The 27,564-nt window shown below is 41.6% G+C and overlaps 2 protein-coding genes across 7 annotated transcripts in view; one reads left to right on the top strand and one right to left on the bottom strand.

Annotated features, from left to right (window-relative positions):
* Positions 1–2,901: 2,901 nt before the first annotated feature.
* The window catches only part of LOC136836564 (uncharacterized), an 88,957-nt gene continuing 64,294 nt past the window's right edge, over positions 2,902–27,564 (top strand). The window contains exon 1 of one of the 6 annotated variants that reach the window (XM_067101006.1): positions 2,902–3,187. The gene's annotated coding sequence lies outside the window, so the exon portion shown is untranslated. Of the gene's footprint in view, positions 3,188–21,641; positions 21,775–21,815; positions 21,851–27,564 lie in introns of those variants that run through there. The other 5 variants (XM_067101005.1, XM_067101007.1, XM_067101009.1 and 2 more) reach the window with 5 other exon arrangements.
* On the bottom strand, positions 15,371–16,261 carry LOC136836231 (uncharacterized). The gene has a single exon (XM_067100235.1). It carries the CDS (start codon positions 16,259–16,261, stop codon positions 15,371–15,373), a length of 891 nt encoding a protein of 296 aa, XP_066956336.1.

Genomic DNA, 27,564 nt, shown 5'->3' with positions numbered 1-27,564 from the left:
TGCTTGGTGGACCTTTGCAAAATAAAAGGCTGGGGATTGCGTCGAATAGGTCTAGGGTACATGTTATCCTCAGCACTCTTACTTGTAGATCTCTCTCTCTCTCTCTCTCTCTCTCGATTCGATGTCTCGTTTGGTAGGTCTAAAATTACTTTGTTGACAGATTGCTGAAGCGTGTTGGTGCTACAAAATTCTCTCTCTGTATATATATATATATATATATATATATATATATATATATATATATATATATATATATATATAATCAAGCTTCAAACGTCCTTTAATATCTAATTCGCTCTGCCTCCAGAGTAATATATTTTCATATATGTTACCGAAAGGAATTTTAGTTGATAATAAGTCCACCGTCCCGTGGGTCGAACCAGCGACGGACGAGGAATCAGGACTACAGTGACACTAACCATTCGGCCACAAAGAGGTATAAAGTGAATACCATCTCCATCAACCCACCCGTCGAACTCAGGTGTTTTGCGTTTGGAGACGATATCACCCACCTCTGCCATGTTGACCGTATGAGTGCGTTTGTCGCACGTAGCCATATTATGACTATTTATCCACATCACCGTGATTGTATATGAATCACGGTGATGTGATAAATAGTCATTTCTATATATAATATATATATATATATATATATATATATATATATTATATATATATATATATATATATATATATATATATATATATATATATATATGGTATGTATAATAGAACCTTGCCTCACCAACGAGTTCTAAAAGACAATAGATTGAATCCTATCGTTGCTCCGTTTTACCTGAAAAGTGGATAATGTACCTGATAGTTATTTGACTGTAGAGGGTTGCCATGAATCAGAAAAAGGTAAGACAATATGCCTTCGGAGGAATGACTTCAGAGGGTGCTAACATTTAAGTTTTCATCGTCTTTTTTTTGGGTGGGGCCGCTAGCCCCGCACTCTTCTCAATCATAGCTGCAACCTATCACAGCTATGTATATGTACAGTATATATATTTATATATATGTATATGTATATATGCACACACACACACACACACACACACACACACACACACACATATATATATATATATATATATATATATATATATATGTGTGTGTGTGTGTGTGTGTGTGTGTGTGTGTGTGTGTGTGTGTGTGTGTGTGTGGCAATCCCGTACAACCCTCTCCTTTAACCTTTGGCCTGAGCTGCAGGAAATGGCGTAGATTAAGCTGGTCACAGATCACCACCCCCATCCCCCCCAAAAAATCTGGAGCATCCTTTTTATTAATTCACAACTTTCACACTTCCCCGAAGCAATTTGCAACTTGCAACTTAGTTCTTTACGAAATCGCCTGGGGAATGTCCGCAAGAAATGCGGAACTGGTGTGGATACCAAATGACGAAATCTAGGGGGCGAGAATTCGTCTTTTTTTATTTTATTATTTAGTTTTTTTTTTATTGCTGGTTTAAGAGGATAAAGAGGTCGTTCTGAATTGATGGATATGAGTGAAGAGGAATTTGAAACAATGGATGTACATAAATCATCTTGGAATACACACACACACACATACATATACATATACTGTACAAATTGACCATCTTTATATTTATATATAAATATATATACATATAAATATACATATATATATATATGTGTGTGTGTGTACACACACATAATAACCTACTGGTCACTTTTTACTATGTAACTGTAATACTCATAGTGCCCTCTTACCTGAAATATGTAGTAAGTAAATGCCATTTAAGGTTGATAATTCATTGAGGTAATTTTGGATTGTTTTCTTATTTAGGAGGAACACGGTTGCTTGCCACATGGCCTTTTCCACCGTGGGTGCTACCTACCACAGGCTACTGACTACCAGGTACATCATTCACAGCTCAGAACATCGGTGACAGAATGACTTTTATACGAAACTGGTTTAATCGTTTCTCACCCTAAGGATTGAACTTGAGTCTCTAAATGGTGAAATGAGTTTAATAACCATTGGACCACGAGTCTAATAATACTATTATTGTTATTAAATCTCATCTTTACGGTCAAATATGACGATAATATGAGTCGAAATGGTATGTCTTATCCCAGGAGAGAGAGAGAGAGAGTGAGTTTATTCAGATGTGTTCCATTACTCATTAGCCCTTGTTTTTGTGCGTAGATTCAGACCTTAATTGCTTAGAGGAAGCGGAAGTTACGCAGCCAAAAAGGTCACAGGGTGTGATGTTCATGCAGGTGTCTAATCGTTATAGGGCTACATTAGTGAATTAAGTCCTAATGTGTACGCACGCCCGGGAATAACCTTCCTTACAAGAAGAAGAAGAAGAAGAAGAAAGAATTCCATTTGGTAAACAACTTTTCCAGAGGTCTTCCTCTTGATATGAATAAGAGTTTTTTAAAAAAGTGTACTAACTTTTTTTATATAGAGTAAATTAACTGTTATTGCGTTATAAAATCATAATGGAAAACGTGTTTCCAAAATATCAATTACGGGAACAAAAGAAATCTGTACAACTCAAAAAATTAATCCCAACATTAAACATCTATTTCTACTTCCAAACGCCGGTTAAGAAATCCCACCTGTCACATTTGTACCAGCTCTATTGTGCTGACATGATTCTTTTCCTCGAAAAGTTTCAAACGAACTGCAGCTGAGTTTCGTAGTCGGAGAACTGGGCAATCTTGCAACGGTTTCCAAACAATTGGCAGTTTCGCAGACGAGGGGTAATGGGCAATGGACAATTCCACCTGCCATGATTAGGCACTACACACTCTTCAACTATGCTGGCATTCTTTTCCCGGAGAAGTTACAAAAGAACGGGTAAATCTGGCAACGGTTTCCAAACAATTTTGCAATGGGCAATAAGGGATATATAAGCCTAGCCAGCGCTGGTATACCAGGAACAGAGAAGATAGAGACACCCCACCGCCACCCTCCACCCAACCGTATAAGATCCCGTAATATCTATTTGAAGTTCAGTCTGTGTTGGTCACTGGATCAGTGAACACCTCCGGGTGTAGTAGCGACGTTTAACGTTCTCGTTCACATGTGCGAGTGTGTTTGTTTGTGTTTGTGAGTAAGTGCCCAGCAAAGTGTTTCTTTGTTGACTTCTGACACAGACAACAACGAGGAGTGTAAACACTTGACAACTCAGGTCAACGTTTTCAAGTATACTGTAGGTATATACATTGTGCTTCGACATGATTATATATATGTATATATATATATATATATATATATATATATATATATATATATATATATATATATATATATATATATATATATTATGTGATTAATAGAAGAAACGTGCTGACCAGAAACAGATAGTTCAATATATATATATATATATATATATATATATATATATATATATATATATATATATATATATATATATATATATATATATATGAGTTGATTAGGAAACGTGCTGATACCGAAACGAATGGTTCAGTCTTTAATTTACATGCTGAAGCAGAACTTTAAAGACGTTTTGGCAAATGCCTGTAGTTAAAAGCTTTGAACCTTTCAGTATGTTTTATTTATATTTTTTTATTTACTTATTTATACTAGCATTCAGTGCTGGGTCGTGACATTCGATAAAAAGTTTAGCGGATTTTTTTTCATAAGATTGAATACGCCTCTCTCTCTCTCTCTCTCTCTCTCTCTCTCTCTCTCTCTCTCTCTCTCTCTCTCTCTCTCTCTCTCTCTCTCGTGCGATTAGGCTAGCGCTTATCGTAACTAGTTTCTTGTACAAGTATACATTACAGGACATGTGTAGTTTGGTATACCTAATAGGCCTAAGCCTATATGTTACACGCTCTCTCTCTCACAGTACTGAACCCGCATTTCACATCCCACAGAAACAAATCATGACTAATCCTCGTCCTCTTCCTCTGAGAAACCGATAGTGAAACTAAGCGAATGTCAGGTGCTTAATTTCTATGTTAACATTCCCAGAAGATTGTAAGGTAGGCCTATGGACAAGTGTTTCACTCCCATTTGACGGTGGTTTGTCGTAAATACCATTGCTAGGAAGGACATTGCCTCTTCTGAAAATTGAGTAATAGATTCTGAAGTCTGTTAAAACGAGTATTTACTTAAATGGCAAATAGCACGAACAATAGCTGTGTCACATTATATGTAAATTTGCAGTAAATGCACACAACCAAACCCGCTTCGGAAGCGGCTCTTCCAAATTTATAACTTGAGGGTTGGTAAGTCAAAGGCATTATTATTAATTTGGAAATCCATTCGAGTATCCACATTATCAAAGACATCACACAGGGATTTCAGACAGTGTAGTAAGTAAAGACATTTACTCGAAACATAAGCCTATTGCAAATCGTAAACTGCAGGTCTCAAAATTCATGGAAAAAAAATTAAGTCGTTTATTTCCCGAAGTTATGAGGAAGCTTTCGTGACGTAGCCTATTGCCTCTTCTACTTGATCATCAGTGCTCAGAAAATATAGTCTTTTAATTACAGTATTTTTTAATTAATGATGGCCGAATTTTATTTACCGTAGCTTAGTTCAGGCCAAAGTCATATCTTTGTTACAAATTATCTTCATAATATAACTAAATAAAGCATAGTCGTCTAGGTTTGAATTTGATTATTTAATCAAGAAGATTAAAAAACTAGTTCATATAATGACAGATTTATTCATCGAGTTACCAAATCTTCGTTGAACTGCCCTGTAAAACAAATAACACGCACTTGGCCACGAAAGAGTAAAGAAAAAAAAACCCTTTTACAAATTACTCAGATTAAAGCATTTTTGTAAATTTAGTAGGTCAAGATATTTTTTCTCTCGAATTCGTTGTGTGAGGGAGACCCTGCTTCACTCGACAATGCACAATGCCTGGTATTTGCCAAATGGCGTTTTATCATCCCATGATCGATTATATCCTCGTTTTAAAAGCTTTAAAAGCCGGCCTCCGACCAAGTGGGTTTCACAGCTGCTGGTATAGGTCCACTCGCTGATGGATTTGGGCACCCAGTCAACAGATTACAAGAGAGAAAGAGAGAATGCTACCACAGCGGGAATGGGTCAAAATGACAAGCTGCTCCAGCACATGTGCAAACTCACTCGCCTCCCCCTTTCCCTTACTCCAACCCCCATCCTCAACGTAATCTGTCTGTTTCAGACTTTGAATCTTTTCAAGCAATGCAATTCCCAAGTACGTAAGTTTCGTTTGGTCCGTTTTGTGGACGATTTAGTTGAAACAGGGAACGGCTTTGTCTTTTTTTTTTGTCATCATTCACCGCAAGTTTGTTTGTGTGTGTATATGTCTGTGTGAAATAAATAACTCGCCTCCATTAAAAAAAGAAGACTCGTCCTTGAACAATTAGGAGTGCGTTCGGGGGCATTTCGAAACCTATAATTCACGACTAACCGCTTGCATAATGTCGGATGCAATTACGTAATAAAAAGACCGTACCCATGGACTGAATAGGGATGGGCCTGCAGGCTAAAGAATGACCAGAGGAAAGGGCAGATATGAGACATTAATTTTATACGGCTCTATGTAGGACGGCGGGTTGTTGTCGTATGGTCATTGTGAAATCTGGAGCGCTGTAACGTCATTACTAGTCGCCCCGGATCTTCTCTGAAATAACGTCTAGGAATTTATGACTGATGTGTGGATTATATTCAGGGAAGTAATAATGACAATAAAAAAGTTTTCTTTCATTAACCACTAAGGTGTTGTTCCACTATTCAGCCACAGTTCGTGGATTTCGCCGAGGAAGGAGTGGGAGTATGAACACTTGAAAGATAATTGGCCTTGTTGATCTAAATCCATCATCATATCATGTTGCTCAATGGGGGGTGTGAGTTAAGTCATCAGGTCGTTTTACAAAGGCGGCAGATGGATACTTTTTATGTTTTTTATTCATTTTTTATGAATAACTTTGCTGATTGTCTAGGCACTTTAGGATTAGTCAACCGGTTCAGATAAACTGACCAACCCTCTTCCTTCAAAAAAAAAAAAAAATAGAATAACAAACCATAAAGAGTTTATTCAAAGAAAACATACGTCTGGTCATAATACCGGCCTATTGCTATTTGTCAGTAATAACAACACAGTGTGCTAGGTAAGGGTGAGTAGTCCATTTACTCTGGGAACGAGGCTAAGTTAACGTTTTATTAAAGTTGATAAAGATAAATGGGACTGTCAACTGCCATCAAAAGACTTTAATTTCATTTCAACAATTTAATTTAATTTTGCGCTTTTATATATTTCCTCTGCTTTTGGATTCACTTCTTCCTGATGATGACGGCTTTGACTAATTTCGAATTGGCCGACGAGAAGCTAGGCGTAGTCCACATCCATTAAGCCTTAGGCTGATGTAAACATGAAATCTCAAGGAAGTGTTTGTTCTCTCTCTCTCTCTCTCTCTCTCTCTCTCTCTCTCTCTCTCTCTCTCTCTCTCTCTCTCTCGTACAAGTAACAGAAACTAGACCAGGATATTCGTGCACACATATTGTGCAAATGTTGACCTCGAATCCAGCCAAACGGCACGGCCAAGGTCATAAAGCGAATAGGTCGGAAAAATTACCCAACAGTTTAGCTTGTCTGTTCCAGCCTTCGAGAGAGGCCAAAGGAAACGCTTCAATATTTTTCTTGTGTGGAAACAAAACTAATATATCAAAAAGAAGTGTAGTGTTGCTGTAAGGTTTCTGTTAGTACTATGGTTTTATAGCATAGCTATTGTCTCTTGTGTTTACTTCTGCCATAAACCAACGTTTTTAACTATCCCATAAAGCAGTGCTTAGTTCTACCAATAGTCTTTTTATTCCGCACACTTAGGCCTAGTTGTGGGATGGTCTTACCCTCAGCACAATGGATTTGAAAACGGAACATAAGGTAGTTTTGACTAGATAATTCACAGCCATTCATTCCATCCACCGAGTTTGTGAGAGAATTACACACACACACACACACACACACACACACACACACATATATATATATATATATATATATATAATATATATATATATATATATATATATATATATATATATATATGTAGACGTTCTGCATTGTGAGGAAGCATATTTTCTTAGTTTTTAGTGGAATTTGTCTTGTGAGCTGGGGTAATTCTGTCCGTAACTACGTTAGTTTGTCTGTCACCTGTAATCTAAGAAAGTAACCTGGAAGATCAGTATGAAATATGATAACCATTCAGAAAATAGCGCCTGTGGTAAATGTTGACCTAGACTCGGATCATTGTCTTCCAAAGAGTCATCCCGTGAAAACTGAGATCATTTGTGTTTGTTTTTTGTCATATTATTCAGCAAAAAAAAAAAAAAAAAAAAAATTAACTGCATGTTGCATTTATTTTTTAATCGTGGTCACAGCTGACCCTATTTCCCAGAGTGCTTATATTGTATTTTTTTAAACTCCCTAATCTGTTTAACTGTAAACGTTTTAATTTCACTTTTACATGCGTCTGGATTAAATGGGCTCGCATTAGGCTAAAAACTCACCGGGATAATAATTATTCTGTACTTGTCGCGTTTGCTGTGAAATCAAGGTGTGAGGGTCACGACCCTTGTAGTTTGCACAAGTCTGTGGAACTTGGGTGTTTTTTTTTACCTAAGTTTTTGCTATTTGATGAAAACTGCGTATATTTTTTTAAAAATCCAGTGACGTATTTTATAACTTTATATGATTCATGTATATATTTATCATTTTCGTGCCGAGTTTATATTTATTTTTATCGATATTTCATGTTCAGAGTAGATGACTTTTGATTTGTGACGTCATAATAACATGAACAACTTCATTGAAGATGAAAAGAATATCGTCAGTCTTTGAAAGTTTAGAATGTCTTGTGGTGTCTAATATCGTGGTCTTGTTAGATGATTATCTCTTCTCTCTCTCTCGGACTCTTTCTCAGCACCTGTCAGTAATGCCAAGTGTATTTCTAATTCGTAATTGAATATACAAAGATATAAGTAGACAATTCATGTTTAATAATCCTATAATGCCTCTTGAATTTGGATATTTGATACAGTTGTTCTGCTTTTATTTATGAAGAACAATAATTACACAATTATATATATATATATATATATATATATATATATATATATATATATATATATATATATATATATATATATATATATATATATAAAAAGTAACTTTCAAGGAGTTTCTTATGCCTGAACAGCAGAAAAAAGCGGTAACTTTTTAGAGGAGATTTTTTTGTAATGCAGGAGTTTTATGACAGAGGGGAAATTACATCTGTAAGTGTTGAACTTGATCTGTTTCTCGTACTAATATTCTCTCTCTTTGCGAGGTCTCATCCAATGTTGAATGAACAAAGTAACAAGTACAATTAAATAATGCTGACAGTTTGTATTAATGAAAATAAAATTTGTTCTCACACTTGACTAAACTGACATGCCGCCTTCGGGCAGTCTTGTTGTCAAAAGCCAGCCTAATGTAATCCAACCAACCTTTTATGAAGGTTTAGTTCGTATTCATAGACATTTTGAATATACTGTAAATGTAATCTGTATGGAAAAAGTTCGTATTTGGGCAACGAGATTAAAATTATGTAGTGTATGTACTTTTTGTTATTTGTGATTTTTTTGTATAAAGGGATGAAATTATTTATTGTAGGATATTTATTTGTCCTTAATTTAAACCTTTGTATCACCTTACATTGTTCAAAATAAACTGGGCATTACAGTCAAATGTTGAATGTCCTAACAATCAAAATGACAATATTAATGCATTTTATTAGAGCTCCCTCTAATTGCGGAAGCTTGATGTATTTTTTTCGACTGGGAAAATATTATTATTATTATTATTATTATGTATTGTGTGTGTGTGTATTATTGTGTATTATTATTCAAAATATGAACCCCATTCATATGGAACAAGCTCAACGGGGGCCATTGACTTGAAATAGAAGCTTCCAAAAATCATTTGAAACAAGTAACAGAAAGCAATAGAACAGAAAGAAGAGATCAGGTATTTAAAAAAATGAATTAACAATTAAATAAATAGATAAAAATGTAAGTAAATTATCAAAATACAAGGAGACCTGGTTGAGGGTAGTACTGCATTTCATCTTCGTTTGAACTTTTGAGGTTCCAATTGCGCAATATTCTCAGGGAGACTGCAGATTGTTCTGCAGTCCGACGGTGTGAGGGGTAAGGGAAATACTGATGGGAAAAACGCAGAGCCTGATTCCTCTCCACTTTTGGGCGATCCTTGCGGCTAAGCCTAATTATAACAACCTTCCCTCTGTCCTGAGACCTATGGGCTGTGGGCCAGTTGTTCCATGTTGCCTAGGTAGTGTTCTGAAAGGCATCAAAGTCAAACAAAAACGAGTTTGCCCCGACTTCCTGCCTGGACGTGGTGGTACTTCTTCTTCTGCCACGGCCTCGCCATTCAATGACATCATTATGGCGTGGGTGGGTCCTGAAGCATTACATTTGATCGAGCCCCTATCCGGTAGCACGTTAGTCAGGTATGGGGTTTCGCTTGCAAGGTTGGAGGGGATTTGTTTGTTTCAGTAATCCACCAGCCGCCTCGCTTCGCCCAGAAACAGCTTATTGGTGACTTTGTCATATAGGCTTATTGATGCATTGCCGCTCCTGTGCTTAGGTTTATAATAAAACAAGATTAAAACTGTATTTTCGTTTCCGAGTTTAAAAGCCGGAAGTTTGTTCATTCCAGTGCTGGAATTCTCTGTCTAAAACTTCTTGTAGACACCGTTGGTATTTCTGATACATTTCCTGTACGTTTTCTGTTCAGCTGTATTGGAACAATGTCAGAAGATTTTCTTCCATTAATGAAAAAGCCTGTGTAGCAGCAGACTGTGTGACTTACGGAGTGTTTTTTCTGTCCCACAATGTAGGTCAGTGCTGGCGATGCAACACCCCAAGGTTAAGATATTAACAGGCTACCCACAAACAGCTCGAACTTCACAATAGCCCAGTTTTTGGTAGGGCGTTGTGTTGGCTTGATGTTTCTTTGTTCCTCCGCAAGAAAAAAAAATTAAAAATAAAAAAAACTAATGACATGGACTGACTAGATAGAAACGTCAGTTGTGCAGGCTGATGATCGTTTATGTATAGCCTACATATATATTCTCAATAGCATCGAGACTTCATATTCCTGCGTCCCAAGTGCTAGAGTTTGTCGTAGAGTTATGGACGCATGTGCAACGGAATAATGAGAAGGAATTATGGGCGGAGCAGCCAGTTGAACGAGATTATACTTTCCATTGTTAGCACCCAGGGTCAAACGAAGATGAGAAGGAAAGAAAGAAAAGTAAGTTGTAAATGGACAATGAAGTCGATGCTACTTCGTTTTTAGGCGTCCAAGATATAAATATTGTCATTTTCATAAAAGATCGTTATGCTTTTAACGGAACTATAATTGAATCATGTTAAAAAAAATAGGTTCCACTATTAAAGTTTGTGTATAGATAATAATTATAAGGTTCCAGGAAAGAGAACGCTTACTTGTATAAGGCCAGCGCTAGCCAGAACCAACGAAAACTAGGCCTCTAGTGAATTTTATCACATTCAGTTGCTATATTTTAATGTGACCATTTAACCATAGTTCTTCAGCCTTGAGTTGTGTTTTAGCTAACGTAGGCCTGTGATTGCCTTTTTTGTCAGCTCTTATTGTTCAAAACCACTTGGCTTTATAATAATAGTAAATATCTCGGCTAATGTTCTCCCCCAGGTGTCATTACACAGGCACACTTATTCACAAGAGGAGATAGCGTAAAAATGCCGAGTACCCCAACTGACAGCTGTAGTATGAGATTTAACGAGGCGTGATGGGAGAACAATTAGCCTATTCTAATTTGTCGAGCACGTGTTTCAAGTTTTAAAACCGAACCCAGAGACAGTTAGCACTTATTCTCTTAAGTGTAATGAATCAGGAAATAAGTAAAATCATAGGTTGGTTAGCAGTTTGGTGCATTTGTTTTGATAACTGCATTTATGGCTTTTTGTTGAAGGTAGGGCATCTGTGTAGGGCTAAAAGGTGTCAGGCATATTTTGATACAAGCCTTAGATTGCTATGAAAATATGTTCGTTTTTTTAGGTTACGGCACAATTTTTGAAGAGCTGACTACAGCTTGCAGTTTATTATACGCTGCCTAGGGCTGTCGTGCTAGAGCCAGCTCTGAATTAAGAAAATTCTGGTAGGCTACACTTCCTTCCACCGCCCCCCAACTCCCACCCCCTAGAAAAAATATCCGCATGCAACAAGAAACTCGAGTACGACAACAGCTTTAACCGTCTCTGATACTTGAAGCATTTGCCCCAATGTGTTTTAACAAGAAATCATTGTTAGACCGAAGGCCATGAACCAGGCATTTTGATGGCGTTGTTAAGCCTTTTGTTTGGTTCCAAGCGTCCGATCAGTCTATTTCTAGTCAACAGACCTCCAACTAATAGAACGTCGAGATTTTAATAATAGCGTAAGCATAGTCGCAGTACCTTTAGATGTGTGTTCGTCTGTCGTACGACAGAATAGACGAAGATGGTGAACTCCCGCGAATCTTTATCGCAAAAAGCAACAACAAAAGGATTTGCCAGCGTTGAGGTCTTGTCGTTCCACACAACAATAAAGAAGGTAAAAGTTAAGCGGCGTTTCCTTTCGAAAGAGGCTATTTGTAATATTCACAGCGCAGCTGCATTCATGCGTTGTAATAGTGCTTCATCTTCATCGTTGTTGTTGTTGTTGTTTGTTTAGAATATTATATCATGAGTGTGAATTCAAGTTATAAAGAGGCAGAGGGCCTGGTTTACTTCATGTAAGTCACGGGACTCCGGCACACATTCTGAGAAAAAGGACAATTCTTTGTAACTGTGTTTGTTATAGGACCCGTTTGAGCGTCGAAATTTGTGACCCTAGTTCAATTTTCGACCATTGCCCTTGATGTGAGGTCCAACATCTTGTTTGATTAGCAGAGGCCCAAAAGCTGAAAGATTGTATTTTTGTTGCGTCTGCTTAGGGGCTCATAATGCAGAATATTAGTTATGATGATTTCAAGTATTTTTTTTTTTTTATAAAATCTCGACCGTATCATTAGAACTTTTTGAGGTAATTATGTTTGGCAGCTTCTAAATTTAAGGAACGGGGAGCATCAGTTTGGTTTACTCGTCATTTAAAACCTTGTAACGGGCTAGACCCGAAAGCTGTATGTTAACAGCAATCCTTCAGCCCCGAGGTTACCGGAAGGTGATTTTTGTAAGTACCGGTACCTTGAATCTAAATATGTTTCCTTGCCAGCCAGTATGCAAATATGAGGCTGCACTTGATTCCGGCCTTGCTTCTTTTGATTTAGTCGTACCTCCGACTGCTTTAAAAGTATTTTTTTTTTGTGAACTTGAGACTTGATTAACTTCACTTTTTTTTTTTTTAAACCGGATTGGAAACAAAGTTGTCATTTGAATTAGCACTGACCACAACGTCCTGTTTTGGATGAGAGAAATGAAACTGCTTGTTGTGTTTTCGTCCATTGGTGCTCTTCAGATTTGCCATTTCCCTAAAACTTTGTGTCAGTAAGGAATATTTGGTATATATATATATATATATATATATATATATATATATATATATATATATATATATATATATATATTATATCCAGTTGTGATACTCATTTTGAAATGTGAGCATCCATAATCTTTGGATATATAGGAGGCACACTGCTACCCAACCAGCATAAGAGATCAGTTCACTGCAATACTGTAGATTAGTATTTAAGAGGTGCGAAAGAAACGAGCAGGATAAGGTTACTGCTACTTTATTCATGATCCAGGCAGTTTATATAGCGGCAGACTGGCGTCGCGCCGCGGAATACAATGGAAACCTCAGTGACCTGAGGTCGATAATAAATAACAATAAATACAGCGAACCAGTACACTTTACTATGTAAGAACAGACAGAAATGGAATTGGATACAATCTTGATACCTGTGAAAGAAGAAACATGTGATACATTTTGACAGCAGGTAAACAAAATATATACAGTACATAGTTTAAATGATTGAACTTTGCGTGACCTGATGCGTTAGGCGTGAGTAATTGTAGGCAAAGAAAATGGGACGTCACCACAGAAAATTTGCCCAGCAGAGACTTTACAATTAACACTTTTAGCAGAGACTTCACGAATGACTTTACAGATGACTTTACAAATAGTTCCCCAAGACGTGGGTAATGTCTGATTAGTTGGCGTATCTGCTGGGGCGCTGCAGGGGCTGGCTGCGTGGGGACATCAGGGGAACATCGCTGTGTGGGTTGCCTGACTGCGGGTGTGGACTGACTTTCCCGGGGCAGCAGCGTCTCTGCCCCTACGAGGGCCTGGCTGTGAAGGCTGAGCAGGCGGGAGGTGCCCGGTGCGGTGGCGTCTGTGTCCTCCTCCAGGAGAGCGGGCTTGGCTTGGTCAGTGACACCCATTCGTTCTCCCGTGAAGTGTGAGCAGAATGCCTTGGTGTTCTGCTCCAGCACGTGGAAGGGCCCCCTGTAGGGCCTGGTCAGTGGCGGGCGGACAGCGTCATCCCTGACAAAGACGTGAATGGTGGAGGCCAGCCCAGGCAGCGTGAAGGTGGCCGACCTGTCGGTATATGTCCGCTTGCAGGGGGCAAACTTGCCGGCTATGTGGCAAAAGCCTCTGGACCAAGGGGTTGTGGCGATCCTCTGTCATGAGCTCACCCGGGACCACGAGGGACTCGCCGTAGGTTTTTTCAGCCATGGGGGCGCCGTTGGCCCTGGGGGTGGTTCTCAACCCGAGGAGGATCCACGGCAGCTGGTACTTCCAGTCCTCGGCGGCAGCGGAGCCGCAAGGGGCGCCTTCAGGGACCTATGAAACCTCTCGACCAAGCCGTTGGCTGCTGGGTTGTGAGCCGTGGTGGTGAGATGCATTGTCCCAGCAGCTGAGCCAGGCCGGACCACAACTCGGACAGGAAAGCGGGACCCCTGTCGGTTGTGATGTGGTCTGGGGCGCGAAACTGCTGATCCAGCTGGAGGCAGGGCCTCGGCACATGCGCTGGCGGTGGCTTCTTGCATTGGCGTGGCTTCGGGCCACGCGTTGTCGGTCTACCGCCATCAGGAGGTATCTGGACCCGCCTGATGGGGGGAAGGGGCCCGGCGATGTCGACCTGGGATGTGGCCGGCGCCGCTCTGGCTGCGGGAACTCGCCTACCCCCGGACTCGGTGTGATGCCCCACCTTGCTGGTTTGGCACTGCGCAGCCCAGGACCTCACATCCTTCTGCACTCCGTACCCAGACCAACTTCCTGACAGTAGCTTGGCTGTCATCCTGCTGGAGGGGTGTGAGAGGCGTGGATGACGTCGAATACCACCAGCGCGGTGGGGCGGGCACCAGGGGCGGGGCTGGCGGTACTGGCGTCGCAGAGGATACTTGGGCCCCGGGCGAGGGCACGCCCCGCCACTTCAGGGCGTGATGGCGGTGCGGTAGGCTGGGGTCTCTGGGTCAGCAGCCTGTTCCCTGGCGAGGTCTTCGTAGTTGATCCCGAGCTGCTCTGCATTCAACTTGACCCTGGAGAGGGCGTCCGCCATGGGGTTCTTCCTGCTGGGGAGGTACTTGATGGAGCAGGTGAACTCGGCGATGGCCGAGAGATGCCGCTGCTGCCTGGAAGACCATGCATCCCCTTGTTTTGTGAAGGCGTGTGCTAGCGGCTGGTGGTCCACATAGATTGTGAAGGGCGTGCCCTCCAGGAGGAACTTGAAATGCCGGACTGCACGGTACAATGCGCAGAGTTCCCTGTCGAAGGTGCTGTAACAGGCCTCTGCGGGGTTGAATGTCTTGCTGAAGAGGGCGATGGGCTGGGGGCCGCCGTTGATGACCTGCTCCAAGACAGCACCACAGTTGGCGTTGCTGGCGTCCGTCGTCAGCTGGAGGCGTTGGGATCCCAAGTAGGCGGCGGTTGCCTTTGCGAGGGCGACCTTTGTCAGGGGAAGGCTTGCTGCTGGCTGGGTCCCCACAACAAAGACTTTGGGTGGCCTTTGAGTGTTTCCCGCCAGTGGGCCCATGGTATGTGCGATCCGGGATGAACCTCCTGTAGTAGTTCACCATCCCGAGGAACTCCTGGAGCCGGCCTTGATGGAGCGGGGGACGGGAACCTGGTGACAGCTGCAACTTTGGATGTGAGCAGGCGGACACCATCCGCTGATATCTCGTGGCCCAGAAATCGGCTTTCTGGGCGTAAGCGTGCACTTGTCGGGAACATACAGCCGAGGCTGTTCTCCTGCAGGCGCACAGGACTGCCTGGATGTGTTTCTGGTTCTCTCTATGAGACTTGGAAAATATAAGGATATCATCTCGTAGCAGACGCAGAGCTTCAGGTCTCCCAGGATGCTGTCCCATGAGCCGCTGGAAAGTCGCTCCGGCGTTCCTCAGGCGAGAAAGGTGGAGAAGGCGAACACATAGGACCGAAAGGCATGATGATGGCGGTCTTTGGTATGTCCTCTGCGCGACTCGGTACCTGAAAATAGGGTTTCAAGAGATCCAACTTGGTAAAAATTTTGGCCTTGTGGAAGGAAAGGCCGTTAGGTCCTGCATGTTCGGCAGGGGTAATGGTCAGGTTCCGTTCCGAGGTTAAGCCGCCTGTAGTTTGCCGCAAAGGTCTCCAGGAGCCATCTGGTTTTTCTGCACCATGTGGAGGACGCCCATGGCTGGAGGCCTTCTTGCAGATTCCCATCCGCTCCATTTCGGCGAATGCGTTCTTGGCCTCCTGTAGGCGCTGCGGGGGAAGCCTCCGGAACCTTGCGTGTGCAGGGGGCCCCTTTTTCTTTATGTGATGGTAGATGCCATGTTTGGCTGGGGCCCTGGTGACTTGGTGGAGCTCAGGCTTGAAAGCTTCCGGGAACTCCGTCAGCAACTGTGCGTACTGGTGGGGGGTGGCGGAACATGTGGTGGGTGCCTTGGGTCCCGTTGCCAACGGGAGGGACTGGCAGGAGTCGGTGTCGAGGAGGCGCTTCCTACCGATGTCGACTGCCAGCCCAAGGTGGGCAGGAAATCCGCGCAGGGCAGGGTCCCTCACGTCCACGATGACGAAGTCCCAAGAATATCTCCGGCCAAGGATGGAGATCGACAGGGGCCTGGTGCCGTAGGAGAGGATGGGGGATCCGTCGGCGGCCGTCAGGAAGGCAGCCAGGTCCGATTCTTGCTTGAGGTCCTCTCTGGATGCTGGGAAGATTGATCTAACGGTCCCCATGTCGACCAGCATCATCCTGCCGGAGACGGTATCGCGGAAGTAGAAGCCTACTGATTCTGGGCCCCTGGGTTCTTCTGCTCCCATGGCGGCCTGCCCTGCTGGCCGTCGCCACCCCCGTTTTTTAAACGGGTGAATGAACAGGGCAGCAGGCAGTTCCGGGCGTCCTGCCGAACCGCCTGTGGTAGTGGCACAGCCTGGGAATTCCATCTGTTGTGGTGCTGGGGCGCCTCCCTGGTTGGCGTTGACTTCCTGCTCGCGCCTCCTCTTGCTGGATGGTGCTGACTGAAAAGTGGGGTGCTGGTACTCGCTTCATTACCCTCACGAGTCCCGTCAGGTTCTGTGCTCTGGGGATCAGGTCGTCCAGGGGATGGCGTGGGCTCAGGGATTTGTGTCCGGACCTCTGGGAGGAGCTGGCGAAGAGGAGCTCGCGACAGGCTTATTTCGTTTTGTTTTCCGGTGCCGTCAGTGTCTGGGAGGATGAGGAGGTCCTTTATCATGCCCCATAACTCCCTGATGCTCTGCTCCTGCCGCTGGCTGACGGTGGCCGAGGGGAAATGGCGACCCACTGGCGGCCGGCAGGAAAGCATGCCTCGAGAGGAGTTCTTCAGGAGGTGGTAGGTGAGGGGTGGCCATCGGACACCCACGGAATGCAGCTTCTTAGATTTCCTCGGAAGGGCGTTAAGCATGGTACCCGCCTGCAGCACCCCATCGGTGAGTTCCGCCATCTGGAACTGGCTCTCGACCCTGTACAGCCATGACGATGGGTTTCCCTGCGTGAACGGCAGCAGTTTTAAGGTCAGGGCGACCCGTGATTGTCCTGCCGGGCAGGGCCCCAGGCAGAGGAAGTCTGCGGGGCATGGGCAGGGGGTGTGGAGGAGCGTGAGAACCTCCCGGGCGAGGGCAGGCGCAGGTGATATGGGGGGAAGTAGAACATCCGAATCCGCGAGGTTGCGGTTAACTGAATGAGGAAGGGATGTCTGCATCCACACCGCTCTTGCCCTCTTAACTGGGTGAGGTGCTGGTGTCAAAACGCACTTGGGAGCGCGCTGTGTGAGTCCGCTAATGGCGCTGGTGATTTTTGCCGACGAGTCAGCACGCCTAAAGCTGGTTCAGCGCCGTGATTAGTCCGCTAAGGGCGCGAGTAAGTTCCTGAAGCCAAGACTGAGTCACCGCATGGGTCTACTATTGGCCAGGGGAACCACTCCGGGTCATCACTTTAAGAGGTGCAAAGAAACGAGCAGGATAAGGTTACTGCTACTTTATTCATGATCCAGGCAGTTTATATAGTGGCAGACTGGTGTGCGACCGCCGAATACAATGAAAACCCCAGTGACCTGAGTCGAGTAATAAATAACAATAAATACAGCAAACCAGTACACTTTACTATGTGAACAGATGAAATGGAATTGGATACAATCTTGATATGAAAGAAGAAACATGTGATACTTTTTGACAGCAGGTAAACAAAATATATATAGTTTAAATGATTGAACTGCGTGACCTGGCGCGTTAGGGCGTGACTAATTGTAAGCAAAGAAAATGGGACGTCTACAGAAAACTTGCCCAGCAGAGACTTACAGTAACACTTTAGCAGAGACTTCACGAATGACTTTACAGATGACTTTACAGTGCCGCCAGTGCACCTCTCGCATTGCACTGTAGGCATTATTTAAGGTTCTTTGCAGCGTTCCTTTGGTTGCTATAGATGCAACCCCTGTCATTCCATTTTACTGTCCCTCCGTTCATATTTTTTTCTTCTATCTTCCTTTCCACCCTCTCCTAACAATAATTGTTTCATAGTGCAACTGCTAGGTTTTCCTTGTGTTGCACCTTTTAAATCCTTTTACCCTCAATTTCCCTTTCAGCGCTGAATAACCTCATAGGTCACGGCGCTTGGTCTTCGGCCTAAATTTTATATTCTATTTCTGTGCTTTCTTTTGTCACTCATATCTCGGCATCTGCTTCTGTACTTGTGATTTTTTTAATGGGATTATTTGTTAAATTCATCTGGATGTAGCCTGTAAAGAGTTAAGACTAATCGAAAATTTTATATACAAGTTTGAAAAGACACTTCTAAAAGCACAAGTGAAAAATGCGCCGAAGTTTCTTCGGCGCAATTGAGTTTTCCGTACAGCCACTACAGTGTATAATCAAGGCCACCGAAAATAGATGTCTTTCGGTGGTCTCGGGATAATGCTGTATGAGCCGCGGCCCATGAAGCTTTATAACCACTGCCCGGTGGTGGCCTATCTTGTATCGTTGCCAGATGCGCGATTAAGGCTAACTTTAACCTTAAAATAAAAACTACTGAGGGTAAAGGGCTGCAATTTGGTATGGTTTGGTGATTGGAAGGTGGATGATCAACATACCAGTTTGCAGCCCTCTAGCCCCAGTAGTTTTCAAAATCTGAGGGCAGACAGAATAAATTGCGGACGGACAGACAAATCCGGCACAATAGTTTTCTTTTACATAAAACTAAAAAAACCGAGTTACAACTTAGAACTCACTTATTCCTCGGCTTACCTTGACGTCATCGTGACATGGGAAAATGTGTCTTAATGGCAAGTTAATTCTGAGAAAGGAGGCCAAAACTTTATTTCTTGAAAGAAAAAAAAAAAAGAACATTGACCGTTTATGAGTCTGATACGTCATTAAATATTTTTTGTGGAAGCGATGAAGCGACTAGTTCCGATGCGAAGTCAAACCTCATCGTCAGGCTCTGTGAAGTAAAAACAACAACATTTTTCTATACATGCAGTTTATGTTTATGCAGTTAAAAGCAGTCAAATATAACTAATTCAGAATAGAGCAAAGTTTATGAAAGCCAGGAACTAATAGTTGCCAAGTTGCCTTGCTTTAAATTAAACAACAATTAGGCCTACTGCATTTATACAATTGGTGACTCTTACCTACCAAGTAAAAGTCCTGGCTCGACTCTGTTGTTCACCAATTGCGTCCATTTTGACCTACGCAGTGGATTGGGTACCAGGTAATTAGACGGCTATTGTTGTTGCATCTCGGGATAAAATTAATAAGGATCTGGCAGCCTAACTCCAATAGACTAGTCGACGCCAGATCTTGACACACGTGAGGCTGATACATGCGGTATTTGTCACAGGCCACCTTAGACCTATATTCCTGTTTAAAGCTAATGACTCTCCCCGGTCAAAAAAGATCATTATTTGACCCTTCTCGGAGATGAGTGACCTGTGTCGAGGTCAGTGTTTTGACCAACTAATCTCCTCTACTTTTTGCATATATAAACAAAGATTTGCTGGTTTGTCGCCATCAGTTCCATCATGCTCATTCGTGACTTTTATTTTTAGCGGTTGGACATTCCCTTTGTCTTGATTTTTATGGGCTTGTTTTATAAAAATAGGGTTACCCGTCCCATTTTTTTTCACTTGCTCTTTAATAAGTAAATAAATTCAGTCTCAGTCTGCTGAAATTCCTCCACTCCTATCTTTCTTGTGCTTTGTCAGCCACAAACCTCTACTCATCCCCGGCACCCCCCCCACCCTTCATATTTCTAATTTAAGCAGATCTCTAGGTCTCCCAACACTTCTAGTGTCTCAAGGAGCCCAGCTGACACTGTCACATAATGTTCTCCCTCGGGTTTGACGGAAAACATGTCCAAGCAATCTCCATGGCCCTTTCATCATTATCTCATTTACATATAGAACATCCATAATGTCCCATATGATATAATTTATATATCTGTCCTGTCGCCTGACTCCTAATACTTTCCGTAAAGCTTTATTCTCAGTTTGACAAAATCTTCAAGTTATAGATCCATTGCAGTAACATGGTCCATGTTCTTACAGCAATACAGCTCGTAGTAGACTTGTCTAATCTTATTTTCGTATGCAGTCTCAGCCGATTTGATTTCCAGGTCGTACTCAACCTGACCATTGTTTGATTTCTTTTTTGAAGTCCTCCACTAAATTCCAAACCAAGAGAAATTGTATTGGATATCATTGTTCCAAAGTAAGTACTTGAAAGATTTAACGTCATTAATTATTTCTCCATCATAAGTTAATTCGTTCCTTTGGTCATATTCTGCCCTCATCGGCCTGACTTACGCTAAAACATAAGCAGAACAAATTCGACAAGTTTCTGGTGAAAATTGTTCGCTCCAAAAGTGGCGAAAGGAGCAGACGGTTAGAATCTAAGCAAGAGAAAAGTTAAAGCAAACATTCTCAGAGGTCATTTTCATGTGGTTAATCAGATTTCTTACATGTTTACAGCGACTGTCGTATGCGAGAGTATTTAATGAAATTTTCTTTACTCAAAGCTGCAATTTAAACCCGTGTTTTACATTTTAATTTTAATTGATGCTCACATATAAGTACGTACATACACACAACGATAGATGATACATACATACATACATACACACACCGGTATGTCTGTTGTGCTGTTTCATGCTTCTAAGCATAGTCGGTCGGATGAGGCCAGCAGATCAAGTGTAATTCCGTTTATTTTTGTTTTCATCACATTTGCAGCTGCGAGTTTATGGAGCTCTCCAACAACAGTGGGTTTTGTACATTTTACATCAAGTGTGGAGAGAGAGAAAAATGCCTCTGAACGCCATTCAAGGGCTGCGAGATAGAGATTGTGGAATCTTCCTTCCTCCCCCCCCTCACCCACTCCCTACTTGTGTCACGAGGAGTTGCAATAAAACGTTGCAATACGAATAATGAGGACGACTGTTTCTAGTTAAAACATATTACGATTTTTCCTCCCCATGCATTCTTTGCAATGTTTGCGTTAAGGAATATAAATGGATCCTAATTCGGCACCATGCTCAGCTGTCTAGGATCATCTGCTGCAGGACCCGTCTCTCTCTCTCTCTCTCTCTCTCTCTCTCTCTCTCTCTCTCTCTCTCTCTCTCTCTCACCTACTCCTACTACTAGTCCTACTTGAGGCATCTCCTCCTCCTCCGGTTCATACTCGGTCCTTAAACAATCTCCAGGTTTTGATCTCTTCCTGCACTATTTGCATCTTGGGGGGGAGGGGGGCTTCTTCGCATGGAGGGTCCCACCCCCCTCGTTTCGCGCCATGAATGACCATACTTTGACTACGCGTCAGTCTTAGACGTAACGTTAAATCGATTTACGACATAAACAGGAAATCCCCATTAAGTAAGTAGCATGGAGGTTAGCAGCAGGGCGCCCTGAGCAGGAGTTTCCTTGCGAGTCGTTCTCTGGCGGTGGGGGTGACATGTGGGAGGGAGGGAGGGGGCTAGGTAGGAGGCGTTTTGCTCTTGGGGTGTGTAGATATTGTTTTGTCACAGTTACCTCCCCCGTCTTACCTCTGGGTGGGTGGTGAAGGGAGGGAGGTAGGGGTGGGGTGAGAGATAAATTCCTTTACAAGAAACATAAGTTTTAGTACTTTAGGATTTCAGAGGGTGCGCAGACATCATTACGCCCGCTGACGGAAAATAACATCTTTGTGATAAACTGCGCGAACGAATGCAGTTCTGCAGACAGACAGACACAACGCCTTCAGTTGTAAGGCAACTAACTGTAGGCACTTTTGGCTTCCGTGACGGGGTGACAGACAGTTCGTGGTAGATTACAGACAGCGCTGTCTTGAATCGAAGTATTTGAGCATTTTGAGTGACAGTTCAGTTGATAAGCGATGTCATTTGTTAAGATGCGGTTGTTGGGACGGAGGAGGAGTGTCGTAGACGTACGCTGAAAGAAGAAACGTTGAAACAACTTGAAGTGAGAGTAGTGAGGAAAAGGCGCAGTTTCTCTTCCGTAAAGTGACGTTTCGACGGTGGTTTTGCAGTGAACGCACCAACCACTAGTTTCTTTAAAACTGTTGCTTGTTGTACAGTGTTTTTTTTTTTTTTTTTGTTAAATATACCAGTGGAATCTAGAAAATGTTTATTTTCTTGAAGGAGTGAACATCTGGGGACTTAGCTTACTGATCTACTATCATTACACACTTGATGCGTTCAGACTGGTTGGTACAGTATATAAACTGTTTTTCCTACATGTACGAGTATGCCCTCACTGGTGGAATTTTGACAAAGGATCCAATTTATTTTGGTTATACGGACGGGTCACTCTGTCTGTTGTTGGTGCTGCAGAGCAATCTTATATACAGTATATAAGTAAATTTATAAAATAATATATATATATATATATATATATATATATATATATATATATATATATATTTATATATATAAATGTATATAAATAAATAAATAAATATATATAGTTATATATACATGGTTTTTATATATATATATATATATATATATATATATATATATATATATATATATATATTTATATTACAATTCGAATTACAATTTAATTACGAGTTGATATCTGAAAGTTGAATACTCACTACCGGAACTGAAATAGAATAGAAACACTAAGAAAAAAAGTAGCAAAGCAGTAAATCACGAGGGTCTGACTGATCTTCCTGTATGGGCTTTCAAACTAGGATTTATGTGGGCCCATATAATCATGTGTTCATGTCCCCAACAAAATGTTAAACATTTTTGTTGCTAACACTCATTTGAAACGAAAAATTCGAACTCTCATTTGTCTCTTCATTTGGTGTGGTTCCAGATCTGATTATCTCCGAGATCAAAATGCCCGTGACTCAATTGCTCGATCATAATGAGGAATATCTATTACCTCTGGGGCTACAATGACAGCATAGAGACTGTCTTACATCGTAACAGGTGTGCTCTGGAACTCTGTCAATCTTCGTCTTGGCTCTAGTTAATGAGAACAGACTCGTACCATACAGACTTTGGTACTGTATTCGTTCTAGTTCAGATGATGATTCACTCGGGGTTGAGGCCAATGTCTGTGAGTTCACTGAAATGTTCTTGTTTTGTAGTTAATGAGAAGAATAGACTCCTACCGTATAGACCCTGGTAGTACATTTGTTCTAGTTCAGATGATGATTCAGTCAGGGTTGAGGGCAATGTCTGTGAGTTCACAGAAACGTTCTCGTCTCTAGTTAATGAGAATAACATACTCGTACAGTACAGACCCTGGTACTGTATTCGTTCTAGTTCAGACGATGATCCGGTCAGGTTTGAGGCCAATGTCTGTGAGTTCACAGAAATGTTCTTGTTCTAGTTAATGAGAAGAACAGACTCGTACAGTACAGACCCTGGTACTGTATTCGTTCTAGTTGAAACGGTGATTCAGTCAGGGTTGAGGCCAGTATCTGTGAGTTCATTGAAATCTTTTTCTTGTCTCTAGTTAATGAGAACGTACTGGTTATCCTGGTACTGTACTCGTTTTAGTCCAGGCAATGTTTCAAACAGGGTCAAGACCAATAAATGTCTGTGGGTTCACTGAATTTTGTACCTCTGACCATTGGTTCACAGAGGTGCACATCATAGTTAATCATTATATGCTGGGTACCGTTACTGAAAAAAAAAAAAACTTGAGATTCAGGCTTCAGAAGTCTTGTTTCTTCCTTGTAGACAATAACTAGAAACTTAACCAACGTCAAGGATATTTCATAGACCCTGTAAACTGATACCTGTCAATTGATCTTAGTTTTAGTTCAATGGTTATTTAAAGATATTGCGAATCAAAGGTGACCCCAGTGTATAGAGGAAATTCGCCAATTCACTGCCACCTCATGCACTTGCATAGAACCTCCATGAGTCATATCTGTACACCTGATATATTATACCATTCATGTATACTATGATCAGCAAAGTACTCAAATCATCTAGCTCTTTAGGTAATCCAATATCCCTTATCGACTTCCATGCATGTGGAACGACAAATAAGTAAAAATGTCGGTATTTTTTCATTAAAATGGGGAGAACTTCCTTTTTATGATTTATCGTTAAGATTCATTTGACGGCGTGGGAAAGGAAATGATGTATTCAGGTTACTTGTATTTTAAATGAAGATTGGGCTGAAATATTTCTGGATGTTAGAGGATTACTTTCCAGTGGTGAATAACAATACTTTCCGCAGTATACTGAGTACTGTTAAGCCCCTAGAGTTTATATGGTAACCTCTATCACCAGTACTTTTCTGCAGTGGAACAATTATTCACATCATCCATTCTTCTGGGACTTTTCTATCATTTAGATATACCTTACTCACCTAGATCAGCCACCCAATCATTCATGTGCCCATCATGCTACATTATAGTAAACAAGTCAACTTTCAGCGTCTTCATCTCAACAGTCACTACATGTATTCTAAAACTTTAACTAACCCTTTCCACTCGTGCATCATTCACCACTACCTCTCTCCTGTGCTCCTTATTGTACAAATCATTGAAATGTTCACCTCATTGACCCATTGATCTAGGACAGCATCTCTCTACTTGCATCTGTCATTCTGGGATCCATTTGTTCAGTGAACTTCCTCTCTGCATTTCTTCTCTGTAGATCAACTTTTCATTCTCTCCGAAGTTCTTGCTCTCCTCCCCTCTGTAGGTTCTGTGGTTTCTCTGATGTACAGTGCATTAGTATTGTGGCTTTACTTTAGCAACATTCATTGCAGGGTGTGACATTCCTGCCTACAAGAGTTAGGGTAGAAGAGACTTTAGTCTTGGCAAGCAACTATCTAGGAGAAGGACACTCTGAAATCAAACCAGTGGGTGGAGGGGACACTTAACCGTTGGTAGGGAACCCTTCAGAGAGAAGGTTACTCTGAATACAAACCTTGCCCCAACCTTGGACTGTGTCATAGCCATTGTACCTTGGCCTCCCATGGTCTTAGGTTTGAGTTCCCTTGCTTGAAGGTACAATGAGGCATTTTTCCTCTTTTTTGTTCACCTTTCTGTTTTTTTGAAAAGTGTGTTGGACAGGTTAATAAGAAAGCAAAAGTTGCGTAGTGGATCATCAGCAAAACGCCTTCTTTTTTTTTATTTAATCTTTTCCTTCTTTAGCTTTTCATAATTTCTAAATCCATCCTGACTGCCCTTCCTTAGTTGTTGTGGCAAACCTGGCAGGTTTCTTATATGCCTTATAAGGTGTGCCAGCTCCACTTTATCGACCAGTTGCTTCCGGCGTTGTTTCAAAGATGTGGTTAGGTTTATTTATATACTTTCAGTGTAATTTTTGTAAATAATGTAAATACTGTTGTTGTTGAGTGCATTATGATTGTTTATCGTTCTGTTGATTTTTATTGTGTTGCTGTTATGAGTCGGTTGATTAGTTTTGCTACTAGATTTATGTTGTTAATTTTAATTCTTTCGGGAGACATTGAGCTGAACCCTGGGCCTGCTGCTCATTACCGTGAGAAAAATTGCACAGTACTTGACTCAAATATTCGGGCTTAAAATCATATTTTCTTGATCTTCAGAGTTGTGCCCGTAACTACAGTTTGATGTTGTAATCTGAGACACTTGTAAGTAGTAACAAGTCAAAGGTCGAGTTTTTAATCTCAGGGGTTGATGGCCCAGATATTATTCATTGTCGTAACATCCCATATTGCACAAGGCGTGGTTGTATACACAAGTCCGGACGACCCATATATCGTCAGAAAAACTTAGAGGGTAGTTGCCATGACATTCTTTATTTTAAGATTTTCAGTAAGTTCTACAATGTATACGTATATGCTGTTTACTGCAGTGCAAATATCGACGATTTTATATGTGACTGCCTCTTGGAGAAGATTAGTATGGCTCAGTCGTAGGATTCAAAAGCTTCATTCGTTATTTGCGGAGACTGCAGTGCAAAGCACAGCGAGCGGCTTCATTCAAATTAAGCATATCTTAGTTTAACCAGACCACAGCTGATTAACAGCTCTTCTAGGGCTGGCCCGAAGGATTAGATTTATTTTACGTGGCTAAGAACCAACTGGTTACGTAGCCACGGGACCTACAGCTTATTGTGGAATCCGAACCACATTATGGCGAGAAATGAATTTCTATCACCAGGAATAAATTCCTCTAATTCTTCATTGGCCGGTCGGAGAGTCGAACGCTGGGCCAACAAAAATTCCACAGATTAACATGGCTAGTCTGCTCGAGTTCTGTGTATCCTCCGACTTTGTCCAGCAAATTGAGAAGCCCCGCATATTTCTGGTAATAGATTAGACCTCTTATTCACAGATGTTCCAGCTATTGTGAAGTCCAAGGTCTGCGGGTATATAGGCACTTTCGATCACTGCGACATTGAGACAGACATATCTGTCAATCAGTATATTTCTAATTCCACCATTGGAAAATCGGTCTGGGTGGAATTTAGAGCCAAGTGCGATCGCATTATTGAAGCATGTCTGGCGCTTAATATTCCAGATGTTACATCAGATCCAGATCCCAAGAAGAAGCCAAATGAAATGCTGATGGCTGTTTTAGTAAGGTATATCCCTAGAAAAGTCATTAAATTCAAGGCAAATGACCAATGGTTTGATGATACATGTAGAAGAGCTTACTATGACAAACAGACCAAATTCAGCACACGGCGACAAAATCGTTTAATGAAAATGACACCATTTTTGTTGTCTCGCTGTGCTGCAAATAGAATTTATCATATAGCTGAGAGGAATTACAGCAATTCTTTAAAGAGGAAACTTGAAGGAATTACTCAACCTCTCTGTGGTGGACCAAATTGGCATTATCTATCCTTGGGTCAGGCTCGTCTCCCATTCCACCACTACTAACAGATGATGATAGATCGGTTACTGCCTTATAGAAAAAGCTGAACTGCTTCTTCGAGCTTTTGAAGCTAAGCAACCATCTGAGGATGTCCCATTTTTACAAAATTTGCATTTCACTCTAGGGATGTTAAGAAAATTCTTGATAATCTTGATAGCTGGGGTGGAGAAGATCCTGATGGTTTCTTCCCTTTGTTTTTGAAAAACGTTTCTAGTGTGTTGTCTCTCAAGATCAGTAGGTTCTATAGATTTTTATGTCGACATAGTATCTTTGCGGATGAGTGCAAGCTTAGCAGTACAGTGCCTGTTCCAAAGAATGGCATATCTGCACACTCCAGTAACTACAAGCCAATTCCTATTCTCCCTGTGCTCCCCAGAGTTGCAGAAAAACTTATTTTTAAGCCACTATATAAGTATGTGGAATCAAAAGGGTTGTTTGCTGATTGTCAATATGCATATCGGAAGCAGTTTGAGTACCTGTGATGCTCTTTTAGATTTGATATGCCATTTGCAATAGAAAATCGATAAGGGTTTTGTGTGTAGAGCAATTCAAATAGATTTTGGTGCTGCTTTAGATTTAGTAAATCACTAAATCACAAGTTACTTATTTATGAGCTTTAGAATCTTGGAGTGGGGGTGTATGTTTCAGGTTTATTCCAAGATTTCCTAACAAGTAGGCAGCAGTGAGCTGCTGTTGATGGGATC

Source organism: Macrobrachium rosenbergii, chromosome 56 (assembly GCF_040412425.1).
Source record: "Macrobrachium rosenbergii isolate ZJJX-2024 chromosome 56, ASM4041242v1, whole genome shotgun sequence".
Taxonomy (NCBI): Eukaryota; Metazoa; Arthropoda; class Malacostraca; order Decapoda; family Palaemonidae; genus Macrobrachium; species Macrobrachium rosenbergii.
The sequence above is the reverse complement of the archived record's forward strand: the minus strand, read 5'-3'. Positions and strand labels throughout refer to the sequence as shown.